Here is a 26,247-nt window from a genome sequence, read left to right as displayed (position 1 = left end):
CTAATTTCATTTACATTTTGTGCTTTGCACACAATTGTAAGAGTATCTGTTTGATATGTTGCACTTTGCCTTTAAGGTTGCTATAATGGTGACAATTTGCGGTGTGATATTGCCTGAAGACAGTTGTCCTATTCCTTTTGCTTACCCACACCTGAAGGTATGATTAATTAAGTATATGCAGTATAAAGTTAATGGCAAGACAACCAAGGGTTAAACTAATACTCAACCTCACCCAAAGAAACGTCGTTACAGAGGCAACTACATAAAGGCAAAAAAAGTACAATCACACCATTCACATGTGAGTTTAAGAAACATGGAGAAACATGGTTCAAGTACCCCCAAAAAAGGAGCAAAACCAGTCTTAGCAACAACTGTGCATCTGCCCGAAGGATTAAGGCTATACTTTACTTTTGAAAGGAAACATTCTCCTTTTTTCTCATTGATTTTTTTCACGTTGTTTCTGATTACCTTGATGATGATGTCACACTTAGTTTAGGGTTAGGGAAACGTCACTGCTGCTTTCTAGTTAGCAAATCCTAAAAATGTAGGTTTTGTGTCGTTGGTTTATTATTTTCTTCCGATTAATCAAAAACAAAGTTCTGTCACAGAGACCGTTCAAACAGTGACTGATATTACGGTTCTATGAGACCAGGTCACAGGCTGTTCTTATCACTGTTAGTGTGCTGCTTTTTTGAGATTATAATACTCGCATTCAAGTTCATTAACCCAAGCTATCTTAAGGATATACCTGAGGGAGGAGGTTGTAAAGGGCTGATATAAGCAATGAAGAACTATGACATCACAGCATCTTGTCGAAGGCTGTGCCAATGCGATGGCTTCTTCAAGTGGCGTCCTACTTTTTCCAGCAAACAAAGGATCCATCTGGTCCAGTTTGTGGCTCCAGCAAAACCTGAGATTCATTATTTTACATTAAATAACTAATAGTAATTTTAAAAACAGTCCCAGACGTTTCTAAATAATAGGTTTAGTTACATGGCGTTAATGATGCTAGGTCAGAAACAAAAAGGGCAGTTTAGGGGTCGCCGGTGGCGCAGCGGCAGTGCGCGCGACCCCACGTATTGAGGCTCAGTCCTCGCGCGCGGGTGGCCCGGGTTCGCGTCCGGCCTGTGGCCCATTTCCCGCATGTCTCTCCCCACTCTCTCCCCCCTTTCCGACTCTATCCACCTTCCTCCCTCTATCATTAAAGGCAAAAAGGCCAAAAACAACACCATACTGTTGTATTTCTTTCTTTTTTTTCAAATATTATAATAAAGAAGAAATTACTAATAATAACAAAAACAAACAAATAAATAATAATAAATAAACAATCCACAACTCAGCAGTTAATTGTTTTTCAGCTTCAGTGTGTAAGGTATCTATATGATGTAGAAAAGCTGCCAGATTTTAGATTTAGTTGCATTTCAACGTTGTGGTGCAAAGGCTAGGTCATTAGACAGATGCTAACAATGAATTTGTATTGATACTGAGAGAGTATGCATGAGTGGCTTTCTAGGGCCAGACGGGTGTAACATCCAAGGCCGTTTACCCAGGAGATGACAGTTTGAGTTTTTAATGAAAAAAACAAGAACAAGTCATTTTTATCCTCCTAACCCCTGTAGAGGCTTGTGTCCTAAACGTTATCAAACACTTTCTCAAAGAGACCTGACATTGTATAAAAAAGGGGAACTTGGAAATAAAATCTTTAACTGTCAAAGCTCACAGCAGTTAAAGAGCATGTGGGCGGGTTTGGAAGTCATTTTGATCGTATCATTAGAACAGCTGATTTCTTTGGATCTTTGATGTCAAAGAAGAATATGAGACCGTATCAAAGCTGCCCGCCCCCCCGCTGAGCAAGTTCAACATCAGAGCACCAGCACAAAGTAAAACTCCATTATTCTCCAATCAGTAGATAGAAACATCGCCAAAGCCTTATTGAAATACACAACAGAGACTCCACCCATTCATCGCCAAAAGACCGTCCCCCTTAAGGAAACATACACATACACACACACACACACACACACACACACACATTAAAACAGACAGCAAGAGCAGAAGAATCAAGACAACAGGCGGTCTTTGGCTGTGTTCTGACAGACCAAGCACAGCGTAAAGAACATGGCCCATCCCGTCCTTTCAATGAGGCCACTGACATGTGGACTGCAAATGGAGAGGGTTTCTGCAACAGGATCTGGTCTTGTTCTACAGTTTAACCAAGTTCCCCTCCTTAACATCGAGGTGATGAATACGGCAGTTAACGTTTGGGACAGATATCAATCTAGACCACACACATCCTGGAATACACCCGGAAGTGATCAGGATAATTCAGCAACTCCTTATCAACAAGACCAAACTTTCCTTCACTGACAGGTGAAACTGTCTCAGTGGTACAAAAATAGAGTAGAAATGTGAGGGTGGTAGAGAGGGTGTAGGGAGGGGAGCCTGTCCTCCACCAAAAAACGACTCCACTGGTCATTTGTGCAAGTGTCAAATTATGACCCATATTTACGTTTTAGAGTTAAGCGACCTCTAGCGGACGTATAAATAACCTTGATCCGGTGAATGTTGGTTCGTCATTGAATGACGTTTGACCCCTAACCCTAACCTTAATCCTAACCCAAGTCCAAGCTAGCTAACTTTTTTCCGAAAAGAAAAGTTAATTAGCACTTACCTTGGTAAGTGCATCAAGTAGTGTGACGAAGTTAAGGAAAGGAATTTGGGAAAGTGCGATCTTGCTGATTTGACACACTTGGTGACGTAATAATGTGACGTCGGCGGAGGTTAGTGGCGTGAATCTGCTGTGGTGAAATTTTCTGAAAATGGTCTACACTTATCATGGCCGCCACTTAAACGCTTCCGGGGTTAAGGTAAAAAGGATAGCGAAAGGAGATGGGATGGACAATCCCGAATGCAGCACATTTTTAAAGGAGAGGGTAGATATGCATGTCTACCTCTCGCTCCTGGTTGACAGGCTGCTTTGTTAGTGATTACAGGTAGCAACGCCCTGAATCATGCATGACTTTATCGCCAAAGAACATGGCAAGCTAGTCATTTTATAATGATAACTCATTTAAAAAACAGTTTAAAAAGGTAATACATCAACTTAAAAGTCATTTGCTTGTTGATCTAGAACCAGGCTTTTTTTCGGCAACCGGTGAAGTAACCCCCTGCTGGTCATTGGAAACAATGCAGTTTACAGTCACTTCAGCATTGGCTTCACTTTGAAAGCATGAGACAACATCTCAGTCTAAGGTCCAACTCAAAACCTATAGGGTTTTGTTTATCACTCTTAGAGCCATGGGGGAAAAGATAAGGGTTACACGTTTGTCTTTGCAAAGACAAAAATGCACAAATTGGTGTTTTCACACAAACATTTTTTGGGTGGGCTGCATGTGTGAATGAAAACTGCTTTTTTTTTTTTTTTTTTTTTTTTACCCCCTGGAGATTTTCCTGCCAACCTTCTAGCAAAAAGTCCATCTGAAGTCTCCTCACCACAAGTCTTGGGGTAGGGTTGATATCAAGTGACCGTGCAAGTGCAATTGTGCATATAATGAAGCTGCTTGGAAGTATGTTCCTGAGCAATCGTATGCTGATACTGTTAGTACACAGCTGTGGTATAAAAGGCCAAAGGTCACCATTGTGTTGGACTCTGCTGCTTCTATGCTAATTCTGTATCTGCTTCCTGAGATCATCCCATCTTCATTCTATCCAACACGCAAAATCTCCGTGTGAACAGGCAACAAGGGAAGATTTCAAGGGCAGTGTGTCTGAAATGTTCGACACATTCTCAGGAGCGCATATGTGACAAAGGCTTGGCATTTATTCCTGCAATCATAGATCGACCGGTCGTCCCTGTAAGAGCAAGAAGAAAGAATGTTACCGAACATTGATTTGAGCTGTGCAGGATTTTAGGTACTTGACAAAAAAAACTCTTTTCATGTGTTTGACAAGAGAAGAAGAAAGGGACTTCAACACTTGTGTTAGCCCTAAAGGAAACACACACAGCACTTTGTTGAGAAAAAAGCAGAATCAAAAGCTAACGATGTAATAAAAAAGCTCCACAGGGTCTGAATTTATCACCACTGAGTTTGCATACTTTCTCTATTGGTAGATGAGAAGCTCTTTTGAAGGCTGTGTGATGTCTGACACTTGGCTGACATCACACAGTTAGCACTTTGCAGACTCTGTGTATGTCAGGGTGTGTGTGTGTGTGTGTGTGGTGTGTGTACGAATGCAACCATACGGCCGGTACTCTATAACGCAGAACACACTTGTGTAGCATTATAAGCCATATTTTACTACTGGCAAGTACTTAATCTGCTCTCCATCTCAACACAAGTGTGATAGACATACACACACACACACACACACACACACACACACACACACACACACACACACACACACACAAAGCTGATTGCCAGCAGCCCATTTAAAGAGTGATGTCCCCCGGCCTCGCTGCAGGCAGCGCTCCAGGTTGATTACTGCTGAGTGCCGTGCAGCTCAGGCATGACTGACTTTCTGGCTCACAGTCGCTTTGATCAACTTACGATTTTGCATCCTGATGATGGGTTTCATCTTGAGTGTTGAGAGAGTTATGAAGGGTCTGAGATGATGCTGAGCTGGTGACAGGTATCACCTCAGCAATAACGCTTTTCACTTCCACAGGACACGACTGAATTACTTGAGAAAGACATGCATGTTAATTAAAACACTTTGAATTTCACAGCTAGCACATACATGAAAAAGCTTTGCAAAGTGTAAAGACTGTGGTGAATATGCTTAAATCTGTGTGTCCAGGATCTTATTTATGAATGACTCAGTGTTCGTCTCTTTAGTAACGGTGTCAGACAATGTTTGTGCTGCGGTCAGACTGAGGCAGACTGTAATTAATAATCAGGTTCGAGGGAGAGGATGATGGAAAGCTCTCGAAGCTGCTGCCTCTAACTTCCCAGCTAGTGAGAGGGACAGAGAAACACACACACACACACACACACACACACACACACACACACACACACACACACACACACACACACACACACTCATAATTGTTGATAGCAAGAGGGGTTTGGCAATAAGAGGCTGTTAAGTGTGCTTGAAGGTGAGCCACTGGGTTGTTTCGTACAATGAGGGTTAACAAGAGGCTGCAGCAATCTCAGCGTGATGGCCGACACTCGACAACAGGCAGGCTCGTGTTAATCAGCCAACCAACTAGCTAGTAGCACCCTGTCAAGTGTGCATATTTGTCTGTGTGTAATTAAGTAGGGAGCTTGCAATAGCTACAAAAATACACTCTTGGATTGAGACAGTCTTCTCCCTCTCTTTCGAGGGTTCTTTTCGATTTTAAGCATCTTATTTGTTAAGAAAAAAACGTCTTTCAGTCATCGAGGCGTCTCTTATGTTTGTGCGTATGTGCGTGTTCATGTGATTCTTTGTCTTCAACCGGCGAGGCCCCATCTGTTGGAGACATTGTCCCCATTTATGGACAATAGGATGAACCCGATGCCACCTGTATCTGTGTTATCAAAAGTGCAGGGGGGTGTGCCATTTCACTTGACAGGTGGATAGTTTGATTTATGACTCTCATTGTTGGAGAGGAGATTTGTTTCAGATGGACTCAGTCCCGCTGGGTATGTCTTGATTTTATTCATGTTGTGATTGGGATTGTGTTAATGTCCCCCCCATTAGCTTAAATTGATTTCCTGTGCAGCTGCCACTTTCAGACATGCTAGTGTTTTGGCTCCAGCGGATGGACAGTGATCATCAGAACTGAACCTCATGAAATCTAAAAGCACAAACAAGGTCCGATCTAAAAAGCTGACAAAAGCACGAGGGGATGCTGGACGACTGTCACTCAGGTAGAAGACAAACTGACATAGAAAAAGAGGGGAACACAGAGGCTATGTCTCAGAGGCAAGTGTCCTCCACTTGCCTCCTCCCCTTACGTCTAAGTCCCTCCCACCAGAGATGCATGGAGAGACGCAAGGAAACGAAGCAGAGAGAGGAAACAAGGAGACATGAGAGGTCCTTTCCTCTGTAGTGTCACATAAAGCGACATCAGCTGATCACGTTCAGATGTCTGTAATAAGAGCTCTTTATGTCCGCACAAATATGCACTCTATCATTTCTCAAAAAATACACATAGAGTAAAAGTGTTTACTCTCTTAATATTACCTGATAACACACGAAAAACAACCTGCAGTCGGCTTAAAACCAAAAGGACCGTTTCTACAGACAAAAACATTGAACACCGAACTGTCTATTGATTATAAATATCCTTTTGGACTAATACTTTGATTATGAACTCTGTATTTTGTGAACACAGATGTCCTATGAATACTGAAACTGATTTATTCGGTTTTGAAATTATAGAGAAAAAAAAAGGTAACACAAAGATCATTAGTGATCAATCTTATATGAAACTTTAACGTAAATAACTATGAATGTAAAAGGTGTTTCTGACTGGCAGACTCCCTCTGAGTGATTCTCGTCAAACAGTCTGAGTGATCAAAAGAAAACGATTGTGAATCATTTAGGATCTTTTGATTTGAACACTTTGTTTGATAATGAATCAAATAACAAATCAAATATGAAGTTGGGAATGATCGGCCTATACTCTTATATTGACTTTATAGAACTTATACTTCATATTTCCTTGTTACTGCTCATGTCAAACAAACTTTTTTTTAATCCCAGCTCATCACAGGTTGGCATTTACAAACAGAGAGATGTTTATAATCCGTTTAAATGTTCGAAGATTAACATCTTTTTAATGTCTGTCTTCGCTCATCGCTCCTCAGATCCCCCTCCTCTCCCCTCGATCCTCCTTCAGTTACAAGAGCTTCAGGAGACAACACGAAGAGACCTGAGATGCAGTGACAGACATAGACTCTGGGTGGGTGGAGATAATTTGATACAGGCGAATCACATGAGGGCCGGGCAGGTAATCACACAGACAGGAAACACCAGAGGCAGCAAGTGGAGGATCTGCAACAAGCTACTTAAAAAATAATAATACTGGAAACACAAGGTCACAAGGTCACAAGGTCACAAGGTCAGAGACCTAACAGTGACGTTGAGTCCCTGATGGGTGCAGACCATCGTTAGTATGTTTTCTGTTGCGCCAGTTGTATTTCTCTTTCTTTTGTTGATATCGTGATTCTGTCGAACTACACATAGCATTTCATTAAAGGCCATTATTGTACATAGTGGACTGTCCCTTTTTTAAGATTGTGAAGTATTGGGGGCTTTTTCTCTTGAATAGATACTGTAAGGGAAACTTGGAAGAGAGAGTGGGGGATGACACGCAGGAAAGGATCCACAGGTTGGACCGGAACCAGGACGCCAGCTTTGAAGATTTTAGCCTCAGTATACACTGTGACGTGCGTTTCAGGAGGAGTACTCCTCAAACTCCTTTAGACATGTTTCGCGGTGCATATGTGAAATGGGCTTTACATTTTTCCCTTTGTTTCATTATTAGTGACTTAAAGACACTGAGAAGAAAAATATATATTTAAACAAAACCTGTTCAGAACAAAAGCCTCGTGCACATTTTGTTGGAGGCAAAACAGGTCCATGGTGATCAGTCCTCTTTGTCCATCTCATAAACCACAAGGGGAAGATATTAACCAGAGTTGTGAAAAGTTTCTGTGACCTGAACATTCACACTTCTCCCACAGGCAACTTTCTTTTTTAAAAAAAAAGGACTTCATTGTGTGATAATGAAACGCTTGAAATGGCCTCAGCAGCCACAAAATAAAACCTCTTAAATGTTTTGTTCTTTCATCCGAAAAGAAGGTTGTCTTTTCAGAGCAATAACCTCAGAGTGAACAGACTTCACGATGAAAATGACTACATTTGGCACCTGAAACCCAACATTTCAAGACAATTTAAGGCCAATCACCAAACCAATCACTTTCCAACAGCTGTGATCCTTTTTCCTCTAATCACTTCTATTCACATTCTCATTTTAAAAGCACATGCTTTTCTTTTATTTCGTTCTCTACCTCTAGAGTAGACCTGTCAGGCTGAAGAAGGTTAATGTCACGTAATGTACCCCATACAAGCAAAATCAACCTTTAGCTGCCGGGACACTTTAGATCGATCCCTTCAAACAACCTCCAGGGGTATAGGACGTTTGTTGTGTTGAACAAGGTAGAGTCACTTCAGAAAAAGCTGTTTTGATCAAAAAGAAGTCTCTCAATTTTTGGTCCAGGTGGATGTCCAGGGATTGTTACGAAAATCCTAAAATGTGATCGCAATTTGCAAAAAGCGGGACTGGTGTTCAACTATTACCAACTGTTAGTTATTTTTGTTGGAAAAGCTGCGAGTACGGTTCTTTACATATCTACTTCAAAAGACACACAGGTAAGTAATGGACACTTTCCTCTTCATCATGTCCTATCTGGTAATGCGACTGGAAAAGATCACTCCAAATCAATATATTTTTGCAAGTTAGACTGTGCAGGAGTTTGCATATAACTGATATGTATTTGTGTGTGTTTATGTCTACAGGCCACCCCTGCATCAGTCAGTGCTCCAGTAGGGCCACCCCAGTCAAAAAAGTGTGGACGCGCCCCTGGACACAATGCATATGTTTCCATCTTGAGCCCATATGTTTTCAGATCAGTATCCTCTTTACACTGTAAGCATCCCGAGTAAATCCCAGTGTAAAAACCCTTTTCTCTTGTCGGTTCACAGGTGTTTTAAAGTCTCTGTATTTAGTGAAATAACAAAGTCACCAACTGAGCCACGGCCACCGTTTATACCTCATGCTTCTATTTATCTTGCACTTATACATCAAAATATCATCAAAGTATTGAAGTAAGTCAGCTGATCATTAAGCTAGCTAAAAAAACATGATATTATATAATAATACATTCTGTTCACGGTCTGCCTCTCACATGTACTTCAGGCCTCTTTGTCCTCAAGAGCTTCACCTCTGTATATTATAGAGGTATTTCTACACTCTCTTCTTTTGACTCTTTCTTTGTTCTTTTTGCTTTTCATCTACTCGGCTGATTTCTTTGTTTAACTTGCCTCCGCTTACATATCTCCACCACTCCTCTCTGCTTATCTGTCCTTTCAACTGTAGATTCTCTCCCTCATCTCGTCCTACCTGTTCTTCTTTCTTTCCTCCTGAGCTCTCCACTCGTTCCCCAGCTTTCCTTCCTCTGCTACCTATAGTCTCCTCCACTCCATCCTTACCTCTCATCTCCACCCTCTTCCTCTGCTACTCCTCCTCCTCCCCTGCTGCTGCTGATTGCCGAGCACATTTCATTTGACATGAAGACAAAGGCCTGAGTACACATGTGGTTTCTCTGCCAGTCCTGTGTAATATGAAATATTAATGTCGGCATAATTTGGCTCCCTGGATGAGGGGCGGAGGTGGCTGCCGGTGGGGGCTTTGTAATCATCATTGACTGCCGTTTCCTTCCCCAAAGGATGGTAAGGCTGTCAGGATGGATTGAGAAACAGTAAAGATAACAACAACAGAATGCTTACTGTTGGGGGCTCGCATGGCCTATTTCTGTCTCGGTGTTTAATGGTTAGATTGGCTCATTGCCCGAGTTACTGAGGCAGCTCGTCCTGTCAGGCCTTTCAGAGTTAAAGGTGCTATGTGAAGCATTTTTCAGCCATCAACAGTCATGCTCAAATTAGTAGTGATAGACTGGTATAATTAGCATAAACAATTGGAAGGCTCTCTTGCACACCACTGGTTTCATATTTATAATAAACCATCCCGCTGCAAATGATGTTTCTGCTCCCTTCTCCTTCACAACCCCTTACTTCTGTTTTCTGTTTTACATTCCTGAGTAGAAGATGGGTTTTTTCCACCTTTGACAAACTCATTTCTCAATTTGCTTTTTAAAAAGCGTTTCCCGCCTTTGTGGTGTCATTCCTTCAATCATTTTCTCTCAAAATCAGACAAAATCGTGCATTATGAAAAACACCTATTGTGTTTATCCTGCAAAGTCTGCAAGGTCCAATCAAAACAGTAGGTTGGAACATCACATGTTTGTGTTTTTAAAGAAGCAGACTGTTGGGTCACTGTCTGGTACCTTTAGTGAGGAGCTTTACTCAATTCAAATGTAGTTTTTTTAGCTTGTTAAGATACTTCCTTGTTTGTACGTATACTACAAACTTGTCTCTCTTTACATTCTGGCAAATGTTTCACAACATTGGGGTGTTGAGGTTGTTGTGACACCAACACTTAAACTGAACCGTATTTTATCCCACATTCTTTTTAGTGAGGCTGTCATTGGCGAAAACCTATTGGTCAAGTCTGGCCAAGCAGAGCTGTTAACCCACGAGGCCAGGGAAAAGTTGAAGGTAGTTATGTGCTGCAACAAGTCTTGTCTCTCATCACCCTCTCGGGTCTGATGTACTAGCCAAAGAACATCCGGACTTTGTTATGTCTTCAGTAGGATCCAATTTTGCCTTTATTGGACAGGACAACTTTAGAAAATGTTGGGAAGAAAGAGTGTATTCCAAAATACGACAGTATATTACTTCAATAGTGGTCAGTTGCAAAAGGAGTGTGTTTACATTTTGATGCTATAGTTGGTGAACTTTAAATCCACTGACATTTTATTACTTCAGAAATGTTTAAATTCATATTAGCCGGCTGAAGCTGAAGACACATGTACTACATGTCCTTATTTAGTTTTTTAGGGGTGACTGTGAGTCGGCTGTGGGTGTTGGTGTAGAGTTGGTCGTCTTTCAACTAGGAGGTCAAGAGGTCTATCCCCAGCTCCCGCAGTCACATGTGAAAGTGTCCTCGGACAAGACAGCGAACAACAAACTGCTTGGGTGTGTGAATGTCTGTGAATGGATTAGGACTGTAGGACACTTTCCATAACATCCTTTGTCATCAGTTCAATAATCTGGAGTGAATGGGTGGGCGTGACATACAGTATAAAAGAGAAGATGGAGACAGAAGTCTTACAAGTCCATTTAGATTAAAACCAACCAAAAATTGGAGATCTGACATGCAATCCATGAACGGTCTATTTAAAAATGAGACTTTTAAACACAACTGTACCATATATGTAAAAGAGACTGCTCTCTTTCTATAATGGCCGTCACTATTTCATTCAAAAAAGATGGGATATACTCGTTTCTGAAGGTTTGTGGTCATGCAGATTGTGGTGATCTAAAGTTAAAGAGTTTAAAGACAACAGGACTTGATTATGTTCTTTATGGTTTTTGTCTCCCCTCTCAAAGGTGTTCTTCAGTTCTGAAAGCTGGGCTGTGTTGTGAGTTATAGAGGAGTCAGTTAGCTCATTTAAGTGAGCTAATCAGCGATCGAAGTGGGCTGAAAAGTTTAGAATTCAAGGAGCCCGTGCTGTGCATGAAGACTTGGGAGGCAGAAAACATCAGACTTCAACCAAGTCCAGCTTCTGTTTGAATTACACTTTGAAATTCTAAATTATTCCGCCTCTGCACTTCTCTCTTTTTCTGCCTCTCTTTGTAAAATCTGATGTCCAGGTTGAGGTGTGTAGACTAAATGTGTATGTGTGACCTGTGGTGTATAAGCGCTGTGAGTAGTCAGAAGTCTCGAAAAGTGATATACAAGCTCAAGTCCATTAATCATTTACCACGGGGTCGTTAACCTCCAATAAATAGTTTTTTTAATGGGTGGGTGGTCAGCTGCCTGAAATAAGGTCTGTGGTTAACACAAGCATAAGAGATGGCCTTCATGTCATTATTACAAGGCCTTCACGTGATAGTACTTAAACTAAAGTTTATGATTACCAGAGGCCTTTTTTAGTCTAATTTGATCAGCTCATCTTTGAGAACTGACTGCACAGGTTTCCCAAGAAAGCTATACTGATCAAATCAACACATCCTGCAAAGGTCAGGCTCATGAGACACAATGTTGAGATGTTTTTGATAATTAAAAGTACATACAAGTCTTCTTACAGATATAAGAATCCAAATAGAACCCCTCATTGATTAATATATGGAACATAGCATAGCATGTGTTGCAGTCTACCAGGATTCTCTTGTAGGTGAGTCAGCTTCACCTGTCCACCTCTTTATTGCTCTTTTAATAAGTAATCGTAATGTCAAATAAAACCAGGAGAGGCAGTCTTGTGCATATTCATCACCCCTACCTCACTACCCAACTCTCTACACACAACACACACACACACACACACACACACACACACACACACACACACACACACACACACTGTTTTCTCATGGGAGCCAACTTTTTTACTCCCTCCCGTTCCTTCTGTTACAATCACTCTCTCTAACACACACACACACACACACACACACACTCCTGCTTGGTGACACCACACACACATACAAGGTCACATTTTGTCTTTCGCATGTTTTATTCTCTCTGTATGATTTTTCTTTCACTTTCTCCCTTCTCCGTCACACTCATACAAACACATCTTTAGCACATACACAAACACACACTCGCACACACACATACGCTCACACCCCCACAGAGGCTCTAGTTGCATCACTGGTGAATTACCATGCCGTTCCGCGTTATTAAACATGACACTCGGCCCAGATAATGGAGCCTTTCTTCATCTCAATTTGGAAGGCTAATCTTATTGCTTTGATTAGCGGCAGCTTCATTTGCATATCAAGGCCTCCCCTCCTTTAATTCCTCCATCGCAAATCCCCTCTTTATAGCTGTAGATAAAAGGAATCTATCTATATGTATCTTTCGTTAGAATCTTTTCTTCCTTTCCCCCTCTTCCCATCGCTTGTTCTTCATTAACTCACTTGTTCATATTCGTGTGCTTGTCTTTTCTTGTTTTTTTATAGACATCCTCAACCGCTCGGCGTAGTCGTCATTATTTCTCTCTGTTTTAATGTGCATTGAAAGATGCCAGATCACAAAACCAGAAGAGAGACGAGGGATGCGATGGGACGTTGAGCAATGGCCGATAATCCTGGTTACTTATTGTCTTGGAGGATACACACTTGAGGAAGTGAGGATGAAAAAAGTGAATGTTTCAGCAAATGTTGAAATTACAGCCTGCTATTAAAGTTAGCCTCAAGGTTACAACAGCAACAATAAAACCTCTGCAGCTGTACTTTGCTCACTATGTGAACGGTTCGATTCAGTGCGACCTTGAGACAATTAAATAAACTGACTGAGGTCCAAGATAATTAAAATCAGTCACAATGCACACAATATTTACATGATATGTGGACATAATGCTAACAGATAAGGATGTACAATATTTCTCCACTTGGACCGAGCACACCATCAGTTTCTTACACTAAACATGATCATCACTTAAATACTATGCTTTGTGTATCTATATATTAAGGTGTAGTAAGCCTCCATGCAACTATAAGCCATCTCACTGTAAGGACAACAGTTCCTGCGAAGTTTAAATCCATTACACTCTGTGAGAAGCTCGATGCCACCACCTTTGATATAGTTTGTCTTTCATGCATGATGTCATTCAGCTTAACCTCTGTGTTTGCAGTTTTAGAGATGACGTGTTCAGATCCATGGCTAAAGACGGCTGCAGATCTGGAAATGTGAACTGTTCTACAGCACCAGAGAGCTTGACTAGAACTCCACAACATTTAATATATAAGATTTGATATTTATTTTGAAATTAATAAACAAAGTGAGCGAGATGATGGACATAAACCAGTGGCAGAATTTATGAAGACATAAGCTGTTCTGGCAGGCAGCAGTTATTTGAAATTCACTGTGGTAGAAACCTTTGATGATAAGTAACGCAAACGTAGATAATCTGATGCATTCTTGTCTCATCATAACATTTCAGTGGCTTCATTTTCACGTGGAGATTGTGGAATTTAAAATGTAAACCAGAGCGCTTCAAAACAGATTTCAACAAGATCTGTAATAAACTACATCTGAAAAACTATATTTAATAAAATAAATATGTTCTATGTCAACTTCATTAAACCCCTAATGTCATAGAAACAAAACTGATGTGAAGCTAAATCTGCAGCATCCTTTATTACAAGATCTGAAGATGAACTAATGTCACAATCACAAGGCAGCAAAGTTAAGTGTGAATTCAAACCTTTCAAAGTAAAACTGTGTTTATACTTCTTCTTGTGCTTCTTTCTCTGGACACACTGTAAAAAAAAAAATAGTAGCAACACCAGAGTCTGCACAGTGCGGTTGTCCTCCATATATTTATTTTCTGAAGTTAAGTTACAAAAGTATCTGATCAAAATAAAATCAGCATCAGGGCCTGCTCTCATTGATGGCTTTTCCCCCCAACAACCTTGGTTTGAGAACGCTTCTCACCGATGTTACGAAAGTTAATATTTGCTTTCCTCAGTAGTGACCATTGATTGTGTTGCCTGTTTTTCAAATATCTCTGTGTGCTTCAAATGTTCTCTTTATTAAAAGAAGTACCACCAAGAAAACGTTCCAAGAAAATTCATGGAAAAAAGTCTCTCAGCAGCCCCAGACCTGGAAATGGTTCCTCTGCCTCTGCTGTTGATCAATCTGACATCAGAAGTTCTGCTGGGCGCTGAAAAGGAGGCGTCTTATGTAAAGAGGCTACTGTCCAACACGTCCTTCACTCTCCTTCTCTCTCTGTGATTTACAACTCTACCCACTGTTCTATTGCTAAATAAAGACATAAAAAATGCCAGAGCAAAACAGCCTCACAGGGTGCTACGCAGAATAGTGAGCTCCAGATTCACTATTGAATGATGATAATGAAATATCATTGTGGCTGAATGCGTGGTGTGTGCACAATATTTACAGTCTATGATGCTGAAAGATGTTTTTATTACACGGCATGTGTTGTAGTGTGCATGTGTTGTAGTGTGCATGTGTTGCCTTTATGAGCATAAAGGCAACGCATGCAATGTTTTTCTTATTTCCTTTTAAAATCGCAAGCAGCTAAATCTTTGTAAATACATTATAATTCAAAATGTGATTATATTGTATCAAACTCTTACTCACATTTACAAGCTATAACTAACTATTTATGACTAAAGGGTAGCATGTTCCACTTTTTCTTTAAAGCGACAGAATTTCACAACAAGGTACACATGGAGGACTTTCTGCAGCACACTCAGAAGACAACATTCCTGTGGAAGCATAAATGTGCACGACAAATCATACAGTATAGCTTTAATTTATACCTGAAATAAACCTTGCATCATCATATATATATCGTATGCATGAGGGTTAAAGGTCAGCCGATGACATGTCACGTTGTAGAACCGTGAGCTGATGTATCACATATAGAGAAGCTGCAGCGAGGGGAAACCTTCACGCTAAATGTGATGAGAAGTGGCTTTTTTAAACTGCATTTGTGCACTTCAGCACACTGACCTCCTGTGTGTGTGTGTGTGTGTGTGTGTGTGTGTGTGTGTGTGTGTGTGTGTGTGTGTGTGTGTGTGTGTGTGTGTGTGGGTGCGTGTCTCTGTTACAGACAGTAAAAAGAGATAGTGGGTGTCTTTTATAGGATGTTGGCCAATATGATGTTTTATGTTTCTATAAAGAGCTTCAAGGCCAAGCTGACTTTTCATGGTTTCGAAACACAATCAGTGCTCGGTGAAAATGGCTGCATTGTGCCATATCGAAGTTAAGTGCAGCATCAAAAGCTTTTACCTATTCACACTTGTCAGAATTGAAAGCCTGAGGTGCTGCAGTCATGTAGTCACCTTAATGGACAATTTTCAGCCAGCATTGTGTACAAGCAGCATTATTCTGTAATTCTGTTAACAGAGTGGCCTTGGAGGTTTTCTTGGAGGAATATTTAAGAGGTGCTTGTCTTGCCTGAGTTTTCTTGATTTGCTAATTATGTTTTCTGACACAAATGTACTGTCAAGTAGCTTACACATGTATGTTGGGACTTATACTGCAGCAGTGACGATGACTGCCCAAAATCCGGCTTTTTTTATGTGGTGCAAATGAAGTCAAATCTATGCCGCCTACTGCTGCTTCTTTGTTGATCCCACAGAAAAAAATATTCACTCACTTCTTCTATTCATGACTAAAACTACACAGTCCCTCTTTTATATTGAACTTTTTCAGAAATATTAAGAGTGAATCCCAATTTTGTTGTCAGTTAAAAAAAAAAAAAAAACTATCTCTATAGTAACCATTTCCCCGCCCCTCAACAAACAGAGCTCAACAGTATAGTTACAGTAACGATCCCATTGATATCCTTCTTTTGATTATTTGATTATTAACAGGCAACATGAGGGTAAAACAATGTTTCAAACTCCTGTAGAAGACACAAGTTTGTATGGTATCAACCATGTTCTTTAAAAAAACATGGTGTATTAGCGGCCTCTTGGAAAATAACTACACCACCCACGATCCTAGAGTGTCACAGCAATGTCGCTAATTGGTGGAGCTATTACCATGGAAATGACCAACCCCTGTCGGCTGCTACCACTGAAGGTCCCAGGAGTTTAACACTCTATATATAAACACTATACATTTCACAACATTATTATGAAAAATAAAAACATTGCGGTAAAGTAGGCCTGCGTATGTTTGAAAGAAGTGCTAAACTATCATTTGTTGAGTGTCTTTGGACTCGCAGTGGATTGTGGGATGTGTAGTTCCTTCCATCCTGAAAAAAAGATGTAGAACCAGTCTTCTGATTTTGTTTGTGCTGAATCACATAGTATTTAGTGCTGGTTGTCTTTGTTCCAGGATTTAAAATATTACTCAATCAGATGTTTCAATTGCTGATTTTTACTGTGATTTCATGCCAAAATTCTGATCAGAAAAAATAAATAAATACAAAAAACACAATGATTCTAATACCATTTAGTGGATGCATCAGCTGGTGGATGCATTTTTTCACCTTCCATGTTGGAAAGAATTTTGATTCCATGTGAGCAGATTGTATTAATGTCAGTCATAAACTGATATGGTTTAGAATCTGTTTCATTGAAATCTGACTGAACACAGTGTTCTGGGCAAACATCATTCAAAGGCAATCAAAGTGAAATATTCATCAAGCTGTGTCCACCAACTTAAGAACTGTTAGGACAAGCTGAGGGTCATGCTTCTCATGATGTGATGTTTCTTACTGACAAACTAATCAAACACAGCACAGAGCATTGAGACAGATGAGCATGTTAGTCATCTCCTGTCCATTTTAATGTGACCAACACGTGGCCAAAACATATCTCAAATCTCCATTGTCTTCCCTTCAAAAAGAACTTTTCCCAACACGAATCCATATGAAGAGATCTTAAGTCAGTCCGTTCCTTCACAGTGGGACACCAGGGGTCCTTTATTGTTGTCGCTGTGATGAATCCCAGTATTAAAATGCTAAATGTGTTACTCATTATGTTAGGTGCCATCTAGTACCTTGTTGCTAAGGAGGCAACAACACATTGATATTAGTCGTGGGTGCACTGGAAGAGTGATGTGAAAACTATAGTGAACGAGAACAGATACATGTAGACAACTGTGAGGTTACACGACATAAAATCAGTTTGATATCTTTGAAATAACTATTCATGTTTATGTGTTAAGCTTTTTTACCAGCTTCTATCCTTACAATAAATACTTTGATAGAAATGAATGGTTCCATTTGCACAAAGAGTGAAATATTTGTTATAACACAGAGCATTACATGTGAGGGCACCTTATGCAGTAAAAAGGAAAATAACGTTTTTCTGGGACTCCTTCTGTCTTGTGTCAGCTGATACTGTAGCCTTGTAGGGACAAAAAAAATAACTCGAGTCCCGATGTCTCTTTTATCAGAATCTGCAACTAGAGGAGAGGAAGGTCACACAAAACAAGGCAGAATGTTGATAATTCAAGGAACAATTGAAACACAACCTAACCCTAAGAAGCACAGCTTGACACGTTTGATGCATAATATGCTTTTAGGTAGCATGTATTACTTTCAATCTGTCTTTTTCCTGTCATTTTGATTGTGTTTTTACTAAAAGCCATACTTATGCACTCCTGCAGGCTGTGTCAGGACGCAGGACGTGAGGTAAAAATAATGACGCAGTAATAGTGGATGCAAGTGAGCAACAGGATGCTGGTGCAGTTCGCCTAACAGCCTGCGGGGTCACTAGAAACGCCATATTATTTAAAGTTACATATAGCCCCTTTAAACACGTTTTCCTGACAATGGTAAAAAGGATACTGCTAGACTCATCCTTTCAACAGAACCTCTATCAGGTGTACACAGTGAGCACAACATGTTATGGACTAGAACAGGGGTAGCCAACCCTGGTCCTCAAGAGCCACAATCCTGCATGTTTTAGACGTCTCCCTCTTCCAACACACCTGATTCAAATGATCAGGATCGTTATCAGGCTTCTGCAGAGCTTGATGACGAGATAATCATTTGAATCAGGTGTGTTGAAGAGGGAGACATCTAAAACATGCAGGATTGTGGCTCTTGAGGACCAGGGTTGGCCACCCCCGGACTAGAATGTTTTCGGAACCAGGCGCACAACTCAGAGACTGAAGGTTTACAAACAACAATAATTTATTAACAACGACGAGTGACAAGATGTGAATACAGGTGCTACAATAAATATAACGTGACTTAATAAGTGATCCCAAAAATCCCGAGTCCAAACACGCGTGAGGTTGAGCCAGAAGTAGACAAACGAGACGACGGGGAAGACGAGGTTGCAGGAGGGTCTGGGGTGGGTAACTAACGAGAGGTCAAAATCACAACAAGTAACACGAGCATCCAAAAAACACGAGAGAATCAAGAGCTGACATGAACGGTACAAACCCATGAGTACCGAACAATAATCTGGCACCGGCAGCATGGACGGAGCCGGCTTAAATAGTGTGCTGATTAGAGTGGAGACACCTGTGAGCCAACCTGAAACCAATCACTAATTAAGGGGGGAAGGGAGACACAGATAGATAGACAGGGAAAACAAAACAAACACGTGGAAAAGCACACAAAAACCCCAAACATGACACAACAAGCTCTTTAATAATCAAACCTATAGAACTTAGTCTGTGAACATTATGAGACAGCTCTAGATGCATCGTGTTAGAGTGGTGCAAATGTGCAGATAAGGACATAACTGCATTGAAAAATGAAAACCTTGCATTTTGCTCTTGCGTCACTGTTTATTTCAAAATGACACAACATGTCAGTGAAATGATGAAAAGCCACTTAAAATAACAGACCTGACGCTTTTCCTACACGTCGGGGGCCTTTTTTTCGTTGAGTCCTGCATTATTCATAATAATAAGAAAATACCTCATTGTGTCAGAAAAGTTTTACAAGTTACAAATGATTGACTGTCATGCTTTGGTGTTTTTTCTAACCACCGCTTAAAGACCTTGATAAGTTGTTGGTTATCTTTTTACAGATCAAACCATTCAGACAGTAAGATAACAATCGACTTCAAATAGTCAGATTGTATTTTCAAACAAAGTTTTTTATTTCATTCCAGACTCCGCGGCAGTAAAAGTCGAGTGTGCATCCATAAAATCGCTGCAGGAGAGTTCATTGACCTGGAGGGGAAGAACCAGCTCGCCATGATGAGCCCTCAGCTTTTTACTCACTGCTTAGGAGCTCCATAAACGCCCGTTAATGCAGGTTATTGCCCTCTCCCTGTTAGCCCATCGTGGTCATCATTTGCTGCTGTAATCGCCCTCTTGTGTCATCACATGCAGATCTGGGAGGTGGCCACAGGTCTTCTGTAAGTATATAAACAGGGAGCAGAGCTGGATTCAGTACCTTGCTCTTCCCTCAGCTTGCCTCAGGATCTCCTCTCACACCTCCAACCAACAACTCCAACTAAAATGGCCTTCGCTGGAAAATGGGAAACCGAGTCCCAGGAGGGATACGACGCGTTCTGCAAGCTGCTCGGTGAGAAAGACTCACTGCTCACGCATCTCACTGTTCTATTTCTGCTCATCGGGTTTTGTAACCTCACACTTTTTTCGACACTCCAGGTATCCCCGATGACATCATTGAGAAAGGTCGGGACTACAAGCTGATCACAGAGGTCACCCAGGCCGGAAACGACTTCACCTGGACCCAGATCTACCCCACAAACGCCAAAGTCACCAACAAGTTCACAATTGGCAAGGAGTGCGACATGGAGACCATCGGAGGAAAGAAGTTCAAGGTATGAAAAAGGACGGCAGGACTTTTTCTTGAGCTTTATTTCATCGTAAATATTTAAAAATATAACAACAATGAAGACGATTGTAAACAGACCAGAACAGCAAGTGTGGAAGACTGTTCCTCGACATCCTGACTGATTGCATCCTGTGTGTTTTCAGGCCACTGTGCAAATGGAGGGAGGCAAGCTGAGCGTGGCCTTCCCCAACTACCACCACACCTCTGAGATCAGCGGAGGAAAGCTTGTCGAGGTAAACGCATGCTCTCAGGCTTTAAGATCAGCAGATATTATTCTCTACATGGTGATGGGTTTATGAAATCACTTAAGTTATATCTCTGCACAGGCATTCACAAAAGAGAAAAAAAACACAGACTCAAGTGTGCTTGAATGCAACAAAGAAAGCAATAATGTTCCACATGTGACCTTTTTTTTAGTTTAGTCAGGACGATATCAATCTCAGACCTTAAATCTTTAAATGTTTTGTTATTATTATTCTTATGTTTCCAACTCATTTTGTGCTTTCAAGAGCTTTAAAAATAATTTCAAGAATAGGAGGTCAGGCTTTGTTTGTCTCAGATTAGGATCAATATGACATAGTCTGACTGATGGATCATTTCGTTTGAGTTTTAAAACAAATAATTGTTATAAAGTGAGAAAGTTGTCCTGGGCTCTTCACTCATTCTGTAGCCATAAAAAGACAACAATCAACATCATTCGCGTGAAAAATAAAAAATGAGCATTATTAAGTAATGACCAGAAAACAATTATATATACATATATACATATATATATAAAATTAACTGGAGAAATGTATTCCTAGCATTTATTATAACTACTCTTTCTCTGTCTTCTGTAGACCTCCAAAGCCGGCACAGTTGTTCTGACGAGAACCAGCAAGAAGCTCTGAGTGCTGACTGATCTTTGACCTCTCACACAGTTACATCAGAGACCTCAGAACTAAAGCTATAGTGCATTCAATAAAATATGATACCAACATGAACATGGGCTGGTCTCCTCACTTTGTGCTGTTGTTGTTGTTGTTGTTGTTGTGAATCAACATGCTTTTAAGGGTAATCTATGTTAGAAAGGCACAAGAAGTTCAGTCTGCTTCTTCTCTGCAATATAAGAGTTCATGCATGATGAGTAAAAGGTTTCGATTGAAGGCCCTGAGGAAGTCAGAAAAAACAGCATTTCCAGGGACTGACAGCAGAAGCAGTATTTTCTTTTCTTAAATGAGATAACCTACTGGAAGAGGCTTGAAAAGACTCCCTGAACAGACTTTAGGCCTCGTTGGTACCAACATGTATTTTTCTCATGGCGGATATGAAACTCTGATGGCCAATGAGCTTGCAAAATGAGAGCAAAGAAAGAAAAAAAGCACATACTTTAAATATTCATGAGATATTTGATTTGCTCAAATTAGAAATGCCAGGAGGATTTTTTAAAAAGAATTTCAAAGATGATATCCTGTATGTAACACACTGTGTCAAAGTAGCAGCAACTACAAGGTCAAGACGACAGGCATGAAAACGGTAGACATGAAGGTAATGAGAGACAAACCGACAGTTGTCTCTGAGTCGAGTTTGCACACTTTGATAAGCTGAGTTACATTCAGACAGTTGATCAAACAACACGTGTGAGTATTTATTTCTGTACATGGTGACCTTTTCTGCCTTTGTGCTCCAACCTGTATTTACCTTAATGGTTAGCCGGTGACCTCTCGTGGCCACAGTCATATAAACGAGCTGAGAGCTGGAGCTCAGGCGGGGTTTTTAAACCTCCTGACACACCGTTACATCGCACCTCCCTTTCAATCAGGCTAACATTGCGCCTTATTGTGAATAACGCTTGCCAATCATAAAATCAAAATGGATGAGTTTTCAAATAGTTCAGCATGTGCCGATAGAGACGTGAGCTAATACAAAACTATTTAGTGTTTTGTACGGGTAAACATTTTCATTTAAGCTGTAAAAAAAAGACTCTTCTGAATGTGTGTATGTGACTTCCAGTGCCTCTGCAGGTAGCCTTCAGTGGACACTTGAAGAACTGCAGGATTTTGCACTTCCACATTGGCTTCATTTTTCAACACCACAGGTTGCTGCTTGGGAAGCCTGCCGTCGATCTCTCTTCCCCTCCATACTTGGGTTCCTCTTGATTGACAACCACACAGACATACACATCACATGCACACCAAACTCCATCTTCTTAGGTGGACAAGTTGTCATTTGGGTGATAAAAACCCTTTCGTAGATGAAATTCAGCGGCGCTTCTCTATTCCAGTGAACTCAGCACTGCCCCTCATGGATAGAATCTGTACTGCAGCGAAGCCATGAATTGAAGATGGGCTAAAATGCATTTGTTGAAAATGTTTGACCCATGTTCATACTTTGTATTGAGCTACTGGACTTACTGAACGCATAGGGCTAATACAGGCTCCAAGGTCTCTTTAAACTGTCTTCATCCACATTTATATAGCTGCCTTTCATTTTTTCTTTCTGATTCTATACTCCCCTCTTTCTGTGTCCTCTCCTCTCATGTCCTCTCTTTTCCTCTCCAGCTTGTCTCTCTCCTCATCTACCCCATTTCTTTGTGGCCCCCAGCCAAAGCAAATAATCAGTTAATTAACCAGCTCAGTCCCAGGATCATTGTAGCCGCTCTCCGAGGAGCCCTGTAAAGGCTCTTGTGTCTCTAAATTTACAGCTTCATTAAGTGAACTGGAGTAAGGTACAAAGCTTTTGTATAAAATTGCCAGACTGCAGCCTCTGTGCATGTGTGTGTGTAAATGTGTTGGCCTTGACTGGAGAGCTGGTGACTCAATAGCTCCCTAATGAAAACAAAATCTGTGGGGTTTTTTTGCCTCTGAGGTGGCGATTGTTTTGGTGTAATAATGAGGCGTCCTCTCTTGCCGGCACCGATGCAATCAAGACCTCACACTCCTGGAAAATTAGGGTTGGAAGGCAACAAGCAAAGGTGTCATTTGAGCATGTTTGTGTAGCTCAGCACTGGTGCAATCACTCTGCAATATCACTTCCTTTGTCCTTGCAGACAAACAGGCCTAATTGGCTATTTCCAAGGCTACTGTTTCTGATTGGCCATTCTGCCTTTTTCTGATTGGTCTCCATCCAGGCAGCCAAAAGTGGAGACAAAATGGCTTGTTAACATCTTTGTGTTCTGTTTCTTTTCCTTTTTTGTGAAAAAGCACACTTGCATTTACCAGCAAAAACCTTAAGTTATTAAAGCTTAACCAGTGTTTTATTGTTGGTAATTTCACTACAAAATGACCAGAAAAAGATTAACAGCTTGTTTACATATTTAAAGCTACAGACACAGAAACAGCCTGTTCTGAGCAGGGCTGAAATAGAGGATTTAGACACTTCACACACATGTGAAGACTTTTTAAACTTTTTTTTTATATTTCTGAAAGTGTTTTAAACTTTCATCAAAATGTAAACATTGGTTTTTGCTTTCGCTTTGACTTATCCACCTCACCTGCCTCACACTGCTCTCGTCACCACTTCCTGTTTTTATCACTGAGCAGAAACAGAGCTGTGCTACTTCAAGCTTGTTTTGGTACTTTCAGTGGAACTGCATCAGTGAGTAACCTACTAGCTAATTAGACAAAGAACTGTCCGTAGGCCGTGGAGAGGCTTGATCAGGTAACCCGGAGGCAGGACTGGATGAGTTGTGTGCGCCACATAGACAGACAGGAGCAGACAGACAGAAGAGCGGGAAGGAGAAACACAAGGCAACACAGAGAGAGCTGAGGTTGAGACCAAGGCTGGAACACCCTCTCCCTTGTTTATTGATTCTGCGCTGCAGGAGCTATGAATTATTTCAGTTTCTAGTTAAGGACAAGACAGTGTTAGTTTCTTGCTATGGCGGTCTAAAGGCAGACCGAAACAAAGTCCCCATGGTGTTTAGTTCTCAGGGAACTCCCTCGTGAATAGTTCTTCTTCAAAATGTACCCAGAACTGTTCAGTCTGAAAACACCCAATTTTCTCCCCACTCTCTTTCAAAAAGATCACTCCTGGCTGAAAAGACTAAACTAAAACTAAACTTCACAAGGTGGTGGGGAGAAAAAAAAAATCAGAATTCAGACTTGTGTCAGACCACTGGTGGATGTCTAAAAACGTCATTATTACCAGGGCACCGGATAGCCCAGATATACTCAGGCTATCGTCCTTGTTGCAGTGGCCACGGGTGTGAATCTGACTTTGGCCCTTTCCTGTGCATCACCCCCCAATCTCTCCTCCTGACATTTCCTGTCTCTCTTCAGCTGACCAACAAAGGCAAAAAGGCCCAAAAATATCTTCGAAAAGAAACAAAATCCCCCTGTCAAAACTATATCAATGCAAATGTTTGCAGAAATGAATGGCCATTGGGATTTGAATTTCATATGCTGTATTTATATAATACAGCTGTAACATCCCCATCAGAGTCATTGTCCTTACTCTGTATTAAAGGGATGCCAAATGGATTGTCCATACGTATCAATAATGAAGGTTATTCCGACTTTATACAAACATATATAACTTTAACTGACAACATGTCACCTATTCTTCCTCTGTGTCTGCAGAGGATTCATCGAATTGATTTTTTGAATAGAACCAGACATGCCTGTTTTCCTGATAGCATCTTTAAAAAAAGAAAAACTTGAATTTCTATTTACTTTTGTTGAGTGTACTTCATCTTTCCGCAGCTCCAATTTCAGACTGAGCACCTCAAATCAGCGTTGTTTTTTTAGGGAACATGCAGAATAAATAGAGAGAGACAAAGGGAAAGTGATTCAATGGTAATGAGAGAGAGAGAGAGGTCCAGACGATAATAAGAACTAGAAACAACAGGAGAAAGAAAATACACTGGGTAGGATAATGAAGGGGTGACATACCACAATGTGATTGGCACATTAGGCATTAATAACCTGGAATTACCTGTGATAACCATGGTAACAGAGACAATTGGCTCAATGTTCTCCTGTCTTCTTGATAGGTGGTTGTGTCAAACTGCATTTTTAGCCCATACATATCGCTGGTGACAAAGAAGCCGCTGCTTTTTCTCACTTTGCTTCGGTTGTTTCATGGTGGTTGTTCTGTCACAGTGAAGGGAACACTGCACGTCTCAAGGCTCAAGTCAATTTTTTGCGTTCGGCTGTTTACTTTACTTTTTAAATGTGGCTTGTATCAGACTCCTGTGCGAACTGGTCAAGGTCTCGATCTGACCTGCATGCACACCAGAACGACAACAAAGACCTCACAGTGTGAAGAGAGATTCATTCATATAAGACAGAACTGATGACCTCCAACCTCCTGCAGAAGAACAAAGGACTTTCTTTACATCTTTTTAGGTGACTTCAGGATTAACTTCTTTCAGCACTCTGAAGGTGGTTCACTTCTTACTGCTTAGATCACCATGGTAATTTTTTTAATGCTCACTTGTCATGCATCGCTGCACTTTTTTACAATTATTTTCGGTGATGTGGTTAACCTCTCCATAGTTTTCCTGATGTCACACTTTGCTTTGAGTTTGTAAATTATAACAATCTGCTGACGGCAGACGGCCAGGGGGCTGGCGAGAAATGTCCTCTTACTGCGAACAATTAGCACTATACGATGGGTGCCTCTCGTCAGCTCAATCAAAGTGTGTGAGGAATTGTCACTCTTGGAATAACAATCATGTTGATCTGTAGCTCTTGATGGGAAGCTTGTCAACCGTCTCCAAAACAGGGGCTTCAAGCAAATGGTAATGGACTTGAGCCTGTATATTTATTTTTTACTCTTCTGAATATTAAAAGTACCTTTACACCGCAGGTCACACCTACACATTCACACACTGATGACCAAGGTTGCTTTGTAAAGTAACCATCAGACATAACTAATCCCACTCACTGACATTCATGGGCAGCTGCTGCAGCAGCAGGAGCACTTTGGTTTTGAGTGTCCAAGGACACTTTGGACATGTGTCCAGCAGGAGCTGGGGAACGAATGCAACTTTCAATTGAGAGAGGACTGACTCTACCACTGAGCCACAGCCGCCCCACAGCAGAGAACACACTGAAATGTAAAATAACAAAATATGTCTGTTGAAGGATAAATGGTGCGACAGCCGGCTCCTCCCCCAGCTGTGTTAGTCAAGGACTAGAGAAAAGAAGAATAACAATATACATGCAAGGTG

General features: G+C 40.9%; 2 protein-coding genes across 2 annotated transcripts in view; both read left to right on the top strand.

The window, feature by feature from the left end:
* The window catches only part of selenop2 (selenoprotein P2), a 230,315-nt gene that overhangs the window by 18,420 nt on the left and 185,648 nt on the right, over positions 1-26,247 (top strand). The gene's annotated exons all lie outside the window — the stretch shown is intronic.
* On the top strand, positions 19,672-21,076 carry fabp6 (fatty acid binding protein 6, ileal (gastrotropin)). Its single transcript, XM_079348900.1, has 4 exons — positions 19,672-19,817; positions 19,904-20,079; positions 20,237-20,326; positions 20,933-21,076. Exons 1-4 carry the CDS (start codon positions 19,751-19,753, stop codon positions 20,981-20,983), a joined length of 384 nt encoding a protein of 127 aa, XP_079205026.1. The 5' UTR covers positions 19,672-19,750; the 3' UTR covers positions 20,984-21,076.

This window comes from Symphodus melops, assembly GCF_947650265.1.
Source record: "Symphodus melops genome assembly, chromosome: 7".
Classification (NCBI taxonomy): Eukaryota; Metazoa; Chordata; class Actinopteri; order Labriformes; family Labridae; genus Symphodus; species Symphodus melops.
Note: the sequence above shows the minus strand (reverse complement) of the source record. Positions and strands in the feature narration are given on the sequence as shown.